Source organism: Penaeus monodon, unplaced genomic scaffold (assembly GCF_015228065.2).
Source record: "Penaeus monodon isolate SGIC_2016 unplaced genomic scaffold, NSTDA_Pmon_1 PmonScaffold_3522, whole genome shotgun sequence".
In the NCBI taxonomy this organism is placed as follows: Eukaryota; Metazoa; Arthropoda; class Malacostraca; order Decapoda; family Penaeidae; genus Penaeus; species Penaeus monodon.
The window spans coordinates 12,372-24,728 of NW_023658255.1; the positions used below are offsets into that span (position 1 = coordinate 12,372).

Consider the following 12,357-nt stretch of genomic DNA (forward strand, 5'->3'; position numbering starts at 1 on the left):
AATGTCGAAATAGCGGCAAAATCTAGCGAAATATAGCCTTTTGAGAGTATACTCCAAAATGACGTTTTTTTCCATTTCTTTGGTGATTTCGGCAATTATTAGGGTAATAATGATAATAATTACCAGAATTGTATTAATCATAACAATAATGATGATAAAAGTGAGAATAAAGAGAATTTTGATAACATTTGAATATTATTATTATTATTATTATTATTATTATTATTATTATTATTATTATTATTATTATTATTATTATTATTATTATTATTATTATTATTATTATTATTATTATTATTATTATTATTATTATTACTATTATCTTAATTATTAGTATTATTGCCAAAAATATATTATAACTGTAATAATAACAATAATAATAATAAGTATAATAATAATAATAATAATAATGCTAGTGGTTATAATATTGTTATTAGTATTATTATTGTCATTATTATCATTATTATTATTTGTACTGGTAGTATAATTGCAAAAATAATTATTATAACAGTAATAATTACAGTAATAACGATACTAATTAAGAGAATGATATAAATAATTATTATAAAATCGTTATTATTGTTATTACTATTATTATTGTTGTGGTTATTAGTATTATTGCAAAAATATATACTATAACTCCAATGATTGCAATAATAATGATAACAATTGCAATAATGATGATAATAATTGCAATAATGATGTAATGATGATGATAATGATGATAATGATGATGATAACGATAATAATGATGATAATGATGATGATAAGAACAGGAATTGTCTCCATATATAATATAAAAAAGGTATAAGAAAAACATTCCCAAAAGTCGAAAAAGCGGCAAAATCTAGCGAAATATAGCCTTTTGAGAGTATACTCTAAAATAACGTTTTTTTCGATTTCTTTGGTGATTTCGGCAATTATTAGGGTAATAATGATAATAATTACCAGAATTGTATTAATCATAACAATAATGATGATAAAAGTGAGAATAAAGAGAATTTTGATAACATTTGATTATTATTATTATTATTATTATTATTATTATTATTATTATTATTATTATTATTATTATTATTATTACTATTATCTTAATTATTAGTATTATTGCCAAAAATATATTATAACTGTAATAATAACAATAATAATAATAAGTATAATAATAATGTAATAATAATGCTAGTGGTTATAATATTGTTATTAGTATTATTATTGTTATTATTATCATTATTATTATTTGTACTGGTAGTATAATCGGAAAAATAATTATTATAACGTAATAATTACAGTAATAACGGTACGCCGGGCACGCCTATTGGCGTGATAGTCGTAATACCCGTCCCGACGGGGACGCCTATACACGTGCAATTTGTATCCCTGTATATATGAATGTTTTTGAGCTATTTTGTATGAATATAAAAGTTAATATGCTTGAATATGATTATACAAATATATGTGTATATGTTTAGTTCGATATACGTGTTTATTTGTCGTGTTTGTGCTTGTTCGACGTGTTTTTTCGCATAAGCGGTCCCGCTCCCGCCTATACGCGTGAGGTTAGTGGACCCGTCCCGATGGGTACGTCTACTAGCGTGCTAATCGTAATACATACCTTTCCCGACGGGGACCGCTACACACGTGCAATTTGTTCGTACAGTGACGGGAGAGGACGGTCATTGCAGTAAGTATTTGAAAAGGGGAGAAGTAAGTTGTGTGGAGTATTGTGAAAGGGGATAAATGTGTGAGCGTGTGTAAAAGTGTGTAAGGGACTCGTACGGTGACGGGGAGAGGACGGTCATTGCAGTAAGTATTTGAAAAAGGAAGAAGTAAGTTGTGTGGCAGTATGTGAAAAGGGGATAAATGTGTGAGCGTGTGTAAAAGGGTGTAAAAGGGACTCCTGCGGTGACGGGGAGAGGACGGTCACCGAGGAATCCCGGTTTTTGAAATGTTATTAGTAATTTCTTTATTTTTTCTCTCTGAAACCTAAACAGTCACTCAGCAAGTTTTCTACCATGACGTTCGTCCTTACTGTACTTTGTGTCTGTGTGAGAATGAGAGCGAAGAGAGAGAGAGAGAGCATGTGCGTGCGTGTGTGTGTGTGTGTGTGTGTGTGTGTGTGTGTGTGTGAGAGAGAGAGAGAGAGAGAGCATGTGCGTGTGTGTACGTTTCTGCATGTGCGTGTGTGTACGTGTGTACGTTTCTGCATGTGCGTGTTTTACGTGATTTTCTAGATCTTTTGGGGGACAATGATTGCCAGTAGAGTAGTTCAGCCATAGTTTACCACGTTTCCCGAATTACCTCACGTGACTCACGTGACCCGACATGGCGAATCTGATTGGCTAATGCCTCTGAAAAATCGCAATAAAAGGCGACCCAGAGGGGAAGGTAATCCGGGCCATAAGTGAAAGGCCCGGGCGAAGCCAGAACTTCGCAAATCTCAAGCAAGGGAAGGTAATCACTTGGATGGAAGAATTTGCCTTCGACAATGTCAAGACAACTCTCTGTACGCCGCGGCCGCAAGCCAAGGATTTCCCCTGCTGTTCGGGATCTCTCGTTCAGCGACGTTGATGACCCCCAGCCATCGACGTCGGGAATCCAACGCTTGCGGAATGCCCCAGATCCTCTTCTATACCTGTATTCTACAGACGAAGAGGATTATACACCTCCTCTGAAATTGCCTAGGACTAGCGATCTCTCTGGTAAGTTTTCCTTTTTTTGACTTGTAAAAAACATTGACTTTGTTTCTGCATACCAAGACTATTTCCACAGAGAACTCACGTTTACCTTTGTATTTTTTTTTACAGAAGTTGAAATCTCCACTCGATTTGACGGTGACGACTCGGATTGGGAGGGATCCGAGTTCGATACCGAAGAGTCGGGTGTGGACGACGACTCAGATGAAGATTTTGACTATGTCCCGCTGGTGGATACCTCTTTGGACTCCGACGAGCCCCTCACAGAATACGTCAGACGACATTGGGAGCGTAATGCTCCGGGAACTCCCTCTTTTTGTTGGTCGAAGAGGGAGAATTTCGTCAGGCGTCACTGCTTCGAGGGGACACCGGGTGTGAAACACCCCTTGAAGACTCGTCGACCCCATTAGAAGTGTTCACCAGTGTGTTCCCGAGGAGTTGTTTCAGACCATCGTGGACGAGACGAATCGGTAAGTAAAAACAATATCTCTGTATATTCTGACTTGAATATCGTAATGTTTCTACATGTCTTTTTTGAAAACCCCCTGATTTTACAATGTCTTTTTCTTCCAACCACAGGTATGTTCGACAGAACCCGCGCACCCCTTCATCCCATATGAAGGGGTGGGAGGACACAACGGTGCGGGAAGTCCGCTCCTATGTCGGCTTACGATTCCTGATGGCCTTCAGTCGAAGAGGACCAGAGGGAATGGTGGTCGACGGACCCGTTGATGTCCTCGTCGGTGTTCGCCAAGACGATGACCAGGGACCGCTACGATGCCCTGACCTCCGCGCTCCACTTCGCTGATAACGAAGGGAGCATCCCGCGGAGGACAGGCTTTGGAAGCTGCGCCCTGTGTTAGACGTCTTGGAATCGACGTATCGATCCGCCTTCGTCCCGAACAAGAACGTGACCGTCGACGAGAGCTTGTGGGCCTTCAAGGGGCGTCACCACGCCTCCAGTACAATCCGAGCAGAGGGCTAGGAGAGGGCTGAAGGTCTACAAGCTTTGCTCGTGTGACGGTCCAGAGGTAGGGTATACGGCGGCCCTCAAGATCTACATGGGGCAGGACCGCGGCGTATTTCCATCCAGCATGAAGGCCGTCACCGACCTGCTGGAGAAGGCAGATCTATTCGACAAGGGGTACCAGTTTATACACCGACAACTGGTACACCTCCCCGACTCTCTTTCCATTACCTGCAGGCCAGGAAGACCAGTGCAGTTGGGACTGTGCGTCTCAACCGGCGTGGCATGCCCTCGACCTGCAGGCGAGTCGGGACAAATCGACTTCCGGTCCAGCAAGACCGAATGATCTGCCTTCAGTGGGTGGACAAGCGTCCTGTTACGATGCTTTCTACCGCCCACACCAGCAAGGTCGTTACCCTGCCTCCCAACCGCCGAGGGTGGAGAGGTCGAAGCCTGAAGTTGTCGTTGCCTACAACAACGGCATGAAGGGCGTCGACCTCTCGGATCAGCTGGCGCAGTCATATCCAACGACGAGGAAGACCGTCAAATGGTATAAGAAGATTTTCTTCTACCTATTGGATATGACTACGACCAACGCGCTGGCTATCCACCGGGCCCTCGGCGGTAAACTTACTCAGTTTGAGTTCCGAAAGGAACTCGTTCGAGGATTGCTGCAGCAAGGTAAAGCATCTGACCCTTTATTTTTTCTTTATTCTGATAAAGAAATGTTATATTCAATGTTTTACATGTCCTTTTTTGTCTTACAGTCTTTTTTTCTTGCATCTATTTACAGGCGGTCCCCGTGGCTCCCTCCGGCGGAATCCTCCTCACGGCTCGCCACGAGGAGGAGGTTCCCCAGCAGGCACACTTGCCAGTTGACACAACCGCATCGTCGGTGGCGTCGGTGTGTACTCTGCTGGGGAACTACCGGCGCAAGAAAGACACCAGGGTGATGTGCAGTTGCTGCGGCACCTCACTTTGTCCAACACCCTGTTTTCAGGCCTTCCATGCCTGAAGGTCGTTGGGCAACAGTTGTAAATAGTGTAAAATATTTTATGTACATAGTTTCTATGTATTTATTTATTGAAAAAGAAAAAACACCGTGCTTTCAGGCAGTTCATGCCTGAAGATAATTTGAAAAGAAAAAACACCGTGCTTTCAGGCATTTCATGCCTGAAGCTTGGATAAAGGAATATTGTACATAGTTTCTATGTATTTATCATTGAAAATGGAAAACACCGTGCTTTCAGGCATTTCATGGCTGAAGATAATTTGAAAATGACAAACTTTGATATTCTTTATGTAAGTAATGTGTATATATACTATACATATACTATTTATGCATTTGTATATGAAATTTTGATAAAAATAAAATTGAAGTTTTACGCTATGTTTCGATCTCACGCATAGACAAACCATCGACTTTACACCCTAAAATTTGTGATATACACGTAAATTGGACTTTATACTATAGTATGAAGCAATAAAATCGTTCATAGGACATATAATAAAGATACAGTGAGTCTACAAACTTGACATGTTTCTTGAGTACAAAAACTTACGTTGCGGTTACTCGCAACCAACCATAAGAGCGCGCTGAAACTTCGCGTGCGTGATGAGACGGCCCGTGCGCGACGAGCGCGCGCTCCCGGCTTGACGAGAGTTGCCGCTTCTATTTCCCGTCAAGTTAGGTTTACAACATTGTTCCGACCCGTCGGTAAGGGGATATATATACATATATATATATATATATATCCCCTTACCGACGGGTCGGAACAATGTTGTAAACCTAACTTGACGGGAAATAGAAGCGGCAACTCTCGTCAAGCCGGGAGCGCGCGCTCGTCGCGCACGGGCCGTCTCATCACGCACGCGAAGTTTCAGCGCGCTCTTATGGTTGGTTTGCGAGTAACCGCAACGTAAAGTTTTTGTACTCAAGAAACATGTCAAAAGTTTGTAGACTCACTGTATCTTTATTATATGTCCTATGAACGATTTTATTGCTTCATACTATAGTATAAAGTCCAATTTACGTGTATATCACAAATTTTAGGGTGTAAAGTCGATGGTTTGTCTATGCGTGAGATCGAAACATAGCGTAAAACTTCAATTTTATTTTTATCAAAATTTCATATACAAATGCATAAATAGTATATGTATAGTATATATACACATTACTTACATAAAGAATATCAAAGTTTGTCATTTTCAAATTATCTTCAGCCATGAAATGCCTGAAAGCACGGTGTTTTCCATTTTCAATGATAAATACATAGAAACTATGTACAATATTCCTTTATCCAAGCTTCAGGCATGAAATGCCTGAAAGCACGGTGTTTTTTCTTTTTCAATAAATAAATACATAGAAACTATGTACATAAAATATTTTACACTATTTACAACTGTTGCCCAACGACCTTCAGGCATGGAAGGCCTGAAAGCAGGGTGTTGGACAAAGTGAGGTGCCGCAGCAACTGCACATCACCCTGGTCTCCTTCCTGCGCCGGTGGTTCCTCCAGCAGAGCACACACCGACGCCACCGACGATGCGGTGTGTCAACTGGCAAGTGTGCCTGCTGGGAACCTCCTCCTCGTGGCGAGCCTGAGGAGGATTCCGCCGGAGGGAGCCACGGGGACCGCCTGTAAATAGATGCAAGAAAAAAAGACTGTAAGACAAAAAAGGACATGTAAAACATTGAATATAACATTTCTTTATCAGAATAAAGAAAAAATAAAGGGTCAGATGCTTTACCTTGCTGCAGCAATCCTCGAACGAGTTCCTTTCGGAACTCAAACTGAGTAAGTTTACCGCCGAGGGCCCGGTGGATAGCCAGCGCGTTGGTCGTAGTCATATCCAATAGGTAGAAGAAAATCTTCTTATACCATTTGACGGTCTTCCTCGTCGTTGGATATGACTGCGCCAGCTGATCCGAGAGGTCGACGCCCTTCATGCCGTTGTTGTAGGCAACGACAACTTCAGGCTTCGACCTCTCCACCCCTCGGCGGTTGGGAGGCAGGTAACGACCTTGCTGTGTGGGCGGTAGAAAGCATCGTAACAGGACGCTTGTCCACCCACTGAAGGCAGATCATTCCGGTCTTGCTGGACCGGAAGTCGATTTGTCCCCGACTCGCCTGCAGGTCCGAGGGCATGCCACGCCGGTTGAGACGCACAGTCCCAACTGCACTGGTCTTCCTGGCCTGCAGGTAATGGAAGAGAGTCGGGGAGGTGTACCAGTTGTCGGTGTATAACTGGTACCCCTTGTCGAATAGATCTGCCTTCTCCAGCAGGTCGGTGACGGCCTTCATGCTGGATGGAAATACGCCGCGGTCCTGCCCCATGTAGATCTTGAAGGCCGCCGTATACCCTGCCTCTGGACCGTCGGACGAGCAAAGCTTGTAGACCTTCAGCCCTCTCCTAGCCCTCTTGCTCGGATTGTACTGGAGGGCGTGGTGACGCCCCTTGAAGGCCCACAAGCTCTCGTCGACGGTCACGTTCTTGTTCGGGACGAAGGCGGATCGATACGTCGATTCCAAGACGTCTAACACAGGGCGCAGCTTCCAAAGCCTGTCCTCCGCGGGATGCTCCCCTTCGTTATCAGCGAAGTGGAGCGCGGAGGTCAGGGCATCGTAGCGGTCCCTGGTCATCGTCTTGGCGAACACCGACGAGGACATCAACGGGTCCGTCGACCACCATTCCCTCTGGTCCCTCTTCGACTGAAGGCCCATCAGGAATCGTAAGCCGACATAGGAGCGACTTCCCGCACCGTTGTGTCCTCCCACCCTTCATATGGGATGAAGGGGTGCGCGGGTTCTGTCGAACATACCTGTGGTTGGAAGAAAAAGACATTGTAAAATCAGGGGGTTTTCAAAAAAAGACATGTAGAAAATTACGATTTTCAAGTCAGAATATACAGAGATATTGTTTTTTACTTACCGATTCGTCTCGTCCACGAATGGTTCCTGAAACAACTCCTCTGGGAACACACTGGTGAACACTTCTAATGGGCTCGACGAGTCCATCAAGGGGTGCTTTCACACCCGGTGTCCCCTCGAAGCAGTGACGCCTGACGAAATTCTCCCTCTTCGACCACAAAAAGAGGGAGTTTCCCGGAGCATTACGCTCCCAATGTCGTCTGACGTATTCTGTGAGGGGCTCGTCGGAGTCCAAAGAGGTATCCACCAGCGGGACATAGTCAAAATCTTCATCTGAGTCGTCGTCCACACCCGACTCTTCGGTATCGAACTCGGATCCCTCCCAATCCGAGTCGTCACCGTCAAATCGAGTGGAGATTTCAACTTCTGTAAAAAAAATACAAAGGTAACGTGAGTTCTCTGTGGAAATAGTCTTGGTATGCAGAAACAAAGTCAATGTTTTTTACAAGTCAAAAAAAGGAAAACTTACCAGAGAGATCGCTAGTCCTAGGCAATTTCAGAGGAGGTGTATAATCCTCTTCGTCTGTAGAATACAGGTATAGAAGAGGATCTGGGGCATTCCGCAAGCGTTGGATTCCCGACGTCGATGGCTGGGGGTCATCAACGTCGCTGAACGAGAGATCCCGAACAGCAGGGGAAATCCTTGGCTTGCGGCCGCGGCGTACAGAGAGTTGTCTTGACATTGTCGAAGGCAAATTCTTCCATCCAAGTGATTACCTTCCCTTGCTTGAGATTTGCGAAGTTCTGGCTTCGCCCGGGCCTTTCACTTATGGCCCGGATTACCTTCCCCTCTGGGTCGCCTTTTATTGCGATTTTTCAGAGGCATTAGCCAATCAGATTCGCCATGTCGGGTCACGTGAGTCACGTGAGGTAATTCGGGAAACGTGGTAAACTATGGCTGAACTACTCTACTGGCAATCATTGTCCCCCAAAAGATCTAGAAAATCACGTAAAACACGCACATGCAGAAACGTACACACGTACACACACGCACATGCAGAAACGTACACACACGCACATGCTCTCTCTCTCTCTCTCTCTCACACACACACACACACACACACACACACACACACACACGCACATGCTCTCTCTCTCTCTCTTCGCTCTCATTCTCACACAGACACAAAGTACAGTAAGGACGAACGTCATGGTAGAAAACTTGCTGAGTGACTGTTTAGGTTTCAGAGAGAAAAAATAAAGAAATTACTAATAACATTTCAAAAACCGGGATTCCTCGGTGACCGTCCTCTCCCCGTCACCGCAGGAGTCCCTTTTACACCCTTTTACACACGCTCACACATTTATCCCCTTTCACAATACTACCACACAACTTACTTCTTCCTTTTTCAAATACTTACTGCAATGACCATCCTCTCCCGTCACTGTACGAACAAATTGCACGTGTGTAGGCGTCCCCGTCGGGAAAGGTATGTATTACGATTAGCACGCTAGTAGACGTACCCATCGGGACGGGTCCACTAACCTCACGCGTATAGGCGGGAGCGGGACCGCTTATGCGAAAAACACGTCGAACAAGCACAAACACGACAAATAAACACGTATATCGAACTAAACATATCACTATATTTGTATAATCATATTCAAGCATATTAACTTTTATATTCATACAAAATAGCTCAAAAACATTCATATATACAGGGATACAATTGCACGTGTATAGGCGTCCCCGTCGGGACGGTATTACGACTATCACGCCAATAGGCGTGCCCGCGTACCGTTATTACTGTAATTATTACTGTTATAATAATTATTTTTATTATACTTATTATTATTATTGTTATTATTACAGTTATAATATATTTTTTGGCAATAATACTAATAATTAAGATAATAGTAATAATAATAATAATAATAATAATAAAATAAATAATAAATAATAATAATATAATAATAATCAAATGTTATCAAATTCACTTAATTCTCACTTTTATCATCAATAATGAAATGATTAATACAAATCTGGAAATTAATATCATTATTACCCTAATAATTGCCGAAATCACCAAAGAAATCGAAAAACGTTATTTTGGAGTATACTCTCAAAAGGCTATATTTCGCTAGATTTTGCCGCTTTTTCGACTTTTGGGAATGTTTTTCTTTTACCTTTTTTATATTATATATGGAGACAATTCCTGTTATTATCATCATCATTATCATGATTATCATCATTATTATCGTTATCATCATCATTATCATCATTATCATCATCATTATCATCATTATTGCAATTATTATCATCATTATTGCAATTGTTATCATTATTATTGCGATCATTGGAGTTTGCAATAATATAATAACCACAACAATAATAATAGTAATAACAATAATAACGATTTTATAATAATTATTTATATCATTCTCTTAATTAGTATCGTTATTACTGTAATTATTACTGTTATAATAATTATTTTTGCAATTATACTACCAGTACAAATAATAATAATGATAATAACAATAATAATACTAATAACAATATTATAACCACTAGCATTATTATTATTATTATTATTATACTTATTATTATTATTGTTATTATTACAGTTATAATATATTTTTTGGCAATAATACTAATAATTAAGATAATAGTAATAATAATAATAATAATAATAATAATAATAATAATAATAATAATAATAATAATAATATAATAATAATAATATATAATAAAATAATAATAATAATAATAATAATAATAATAATATTCAAATGTTATCAAAATTCTCTTTATTCTCACTTTTATCATCATTATTGTTATGATTAATACAATTCTGGTAATTATTATCATTATTACCCTAATAATTGCCGAAATCACCAAAGAAATGGAAAAAAACGTCATTTTGGAGTATACTCTCAAAAGGCTATATTTCGCTAGATTTTGCCGCTATTTCGACATTTGGGAATGTTTTTCTTTTACCTTTTTTATATTATATATGGAGACAATTCCTGTTATTATCATCATCATTATCATGATTATCATCATTATTATCGTTATCATCATCATTATCATCATTATCATTATCATCATTATTGCAATTATTATCATCATTATTGCAATTATTATCATCATTATTGCAATTGTTATCATTATTATTGCAATCATTGGAGTTATAGTATATATTTTTGCAATAATACTAATAACCACAACAATAATAATAGTAATAACAATAATAATAACAAAATAACGATTTTATAATAATTATTTATATTATTATCTTAATTAGTATCGTTATTACTGTAATTATTACTGTTATAATAATTATTTTTTGCAATTATACTACCAGTACAAATAATAATAATGATAATAATAACAATAATAATACTAATAACAATATTATAACCACTAGCATTATTATTATTATTATTATACTTATTATTATTATTGTTATTATTACAGTTATAATATATTTTTTGGCAATAATACTAATAATTAAGATAATAGTAATAATAATAATAATAATAATAATAATAATAATAATAATAATAATAATAATAATAATAATAATAATAATAATAATAATAATAATAATAATATTCAAATGTTATCAAAATTCTCTTTATTCTCACTTTTATCATCATTATTGTTATGATTAATACAATTCTGGTAATTATTATCATTATTACCCTAATAATTGCCGAAATCACCAAAGAAATCGAAAAAACGTCATTTTGGAGTATACTCTCAAAGGCAATATTTCGCTAGATTTTGCCGCTTTTTCGACTTTTGGGAATGTTTTTCTTTTACCTTTTTTATATTATATATGGAGACAATTCCTGTTATTATCATCATCATTATCATGATTATCATCATTATTATCGTTATCATCATCATTATCATCATTATCATCATTATCATCATCATTATCATCATTATTGAAATTATCATCATCATTATTGCAATTGTTATCATTATTATTGCAATATTGGAGTTATAGTATATATTTTTGCAATAATACTAATAACCACAACAATAATAATAGTAATAACAATAATAATAACAATAATAACGATTTTATAATAATTATTTATATCATTATCTTAATTAGTATCGTTATTACTGTAATTATTACTGCTATAATAATTATTTTTTCAATTATACTAGTAGTACAAATAATAATAATGATAATAATAACAATAATAATACTAATAACAATATTATAACCACTAGCATTATTATTATTATTATTATACTTATTATTATTATTGTTATTATTACAGTTATAATTATTTTTTTGGCAATAATACTAATAATTAAGATAATAGTAATAATAATAATAATAATAATAATAATAATAATAATAATAATAATAATAATAATAATAATAATAATAATAATAATAATAATAATAATTAATAATAATATTCAAATGTTATCAAAATTCTCTTTATTCTCACTTTTATCATCATTATTGTTATGATTAATACAATTCTGGTAATTATTATCATTATTACCCTAATAATTGCCGAATCACCAAAGAAATCGAAAAAACGTCATTTTGGAGTATACTCTCCAAAGGCTATATTTCGCTAGATTTTGCCGCTTTTTCGACTTTTGGGAATGTTTTTCTTTTACCTTTTTTATTATATATGGAGACAATTCCTGTTATTATCATCATCATTATCATGATTATCATCATTATTATCGTTATCATCATCATTATCATCATTATCATCATCATTATCATCATTATTGCAATTATTATCATCATTATTGCAATTGTTATCATTATTATTGCAATATTAT

General features: G+C 37.5%; 3 protein-coding genes across 3 annotated transcripts; 1 reads left to right on the forward strand and 2 right to left on the reverse strand.

The window, feature by feature from the left end:
* Nucleotides 1-2,161: 2,161 nt before the first annotated feature.
* On the forward strand, nucleotides 2,162-3,103 carry LOC119570673. The gene is made up of 3 exons (XM_037918322.1): nucleotides 2,162-2,385; nucleotides 2,452-2,699; nucleotides 2,805-3,103. The coding sequence occupies exons 2-3, from the start codon at nucleotides 2,486-2,488 to the stop codon at nucleotides 3,101-3,103; spliced, it is 513 nt and encodes a 170-aa protein (XP_037774250.1). The 5' UTR covers nucleotides 2,162-2,385; nucleotides 2,452-2,485.
* Nucleotides 3,104-5,720: 2,617 nt separating this feature from the next.
* Nucleotides 5,721-7,385, reverse strand: LOC119570674 (piggyBac transposable element-derived protein 4-like). The gene is made up of 3 exons (XM_037918323.1): nucleotides 6,792-7,385; nucleotides 6,412-6,688; nucleotides 5,721-6,299 (listed from the first exon to the last, which is right to left on the reverse strand). Exons 1-3 carry the CDS (start codon nucleotides 7,383-7,385, stop codon nucleotides 6,142-6,144), a joined length of 1,029 nt encoding a protein of 342 aa, XP_037774251.1. The 3' UTR covers nucleotides 5,721-6,141.
* On the reverse strand, nucleotides 7,385-8,599 carry LOC119570675. The gene is made up of 4 exons (XM_037918325.1): nucleotides 8,376-8,599; nucleotides 8,062-8,309; nucleotides 7,594-7,958; nucleotides 7,385-7,483 (listed from the first exon to the last, which is right to left on the reverse strand). Exons 2-4 carry the CDS (start codon nucleotides 8,273-8,275, stop codon nucleotides 7,385-7,387), a joined length of 678 nt encoding a protein of 225 aa, XP_037774253.1. The 5' UTR covers nucleotides 8,276-8,309; nucleotides 8,376-8,599.
* Nucleotides 8,600-12,357: the final 3,758 nt, after the last annotated feature.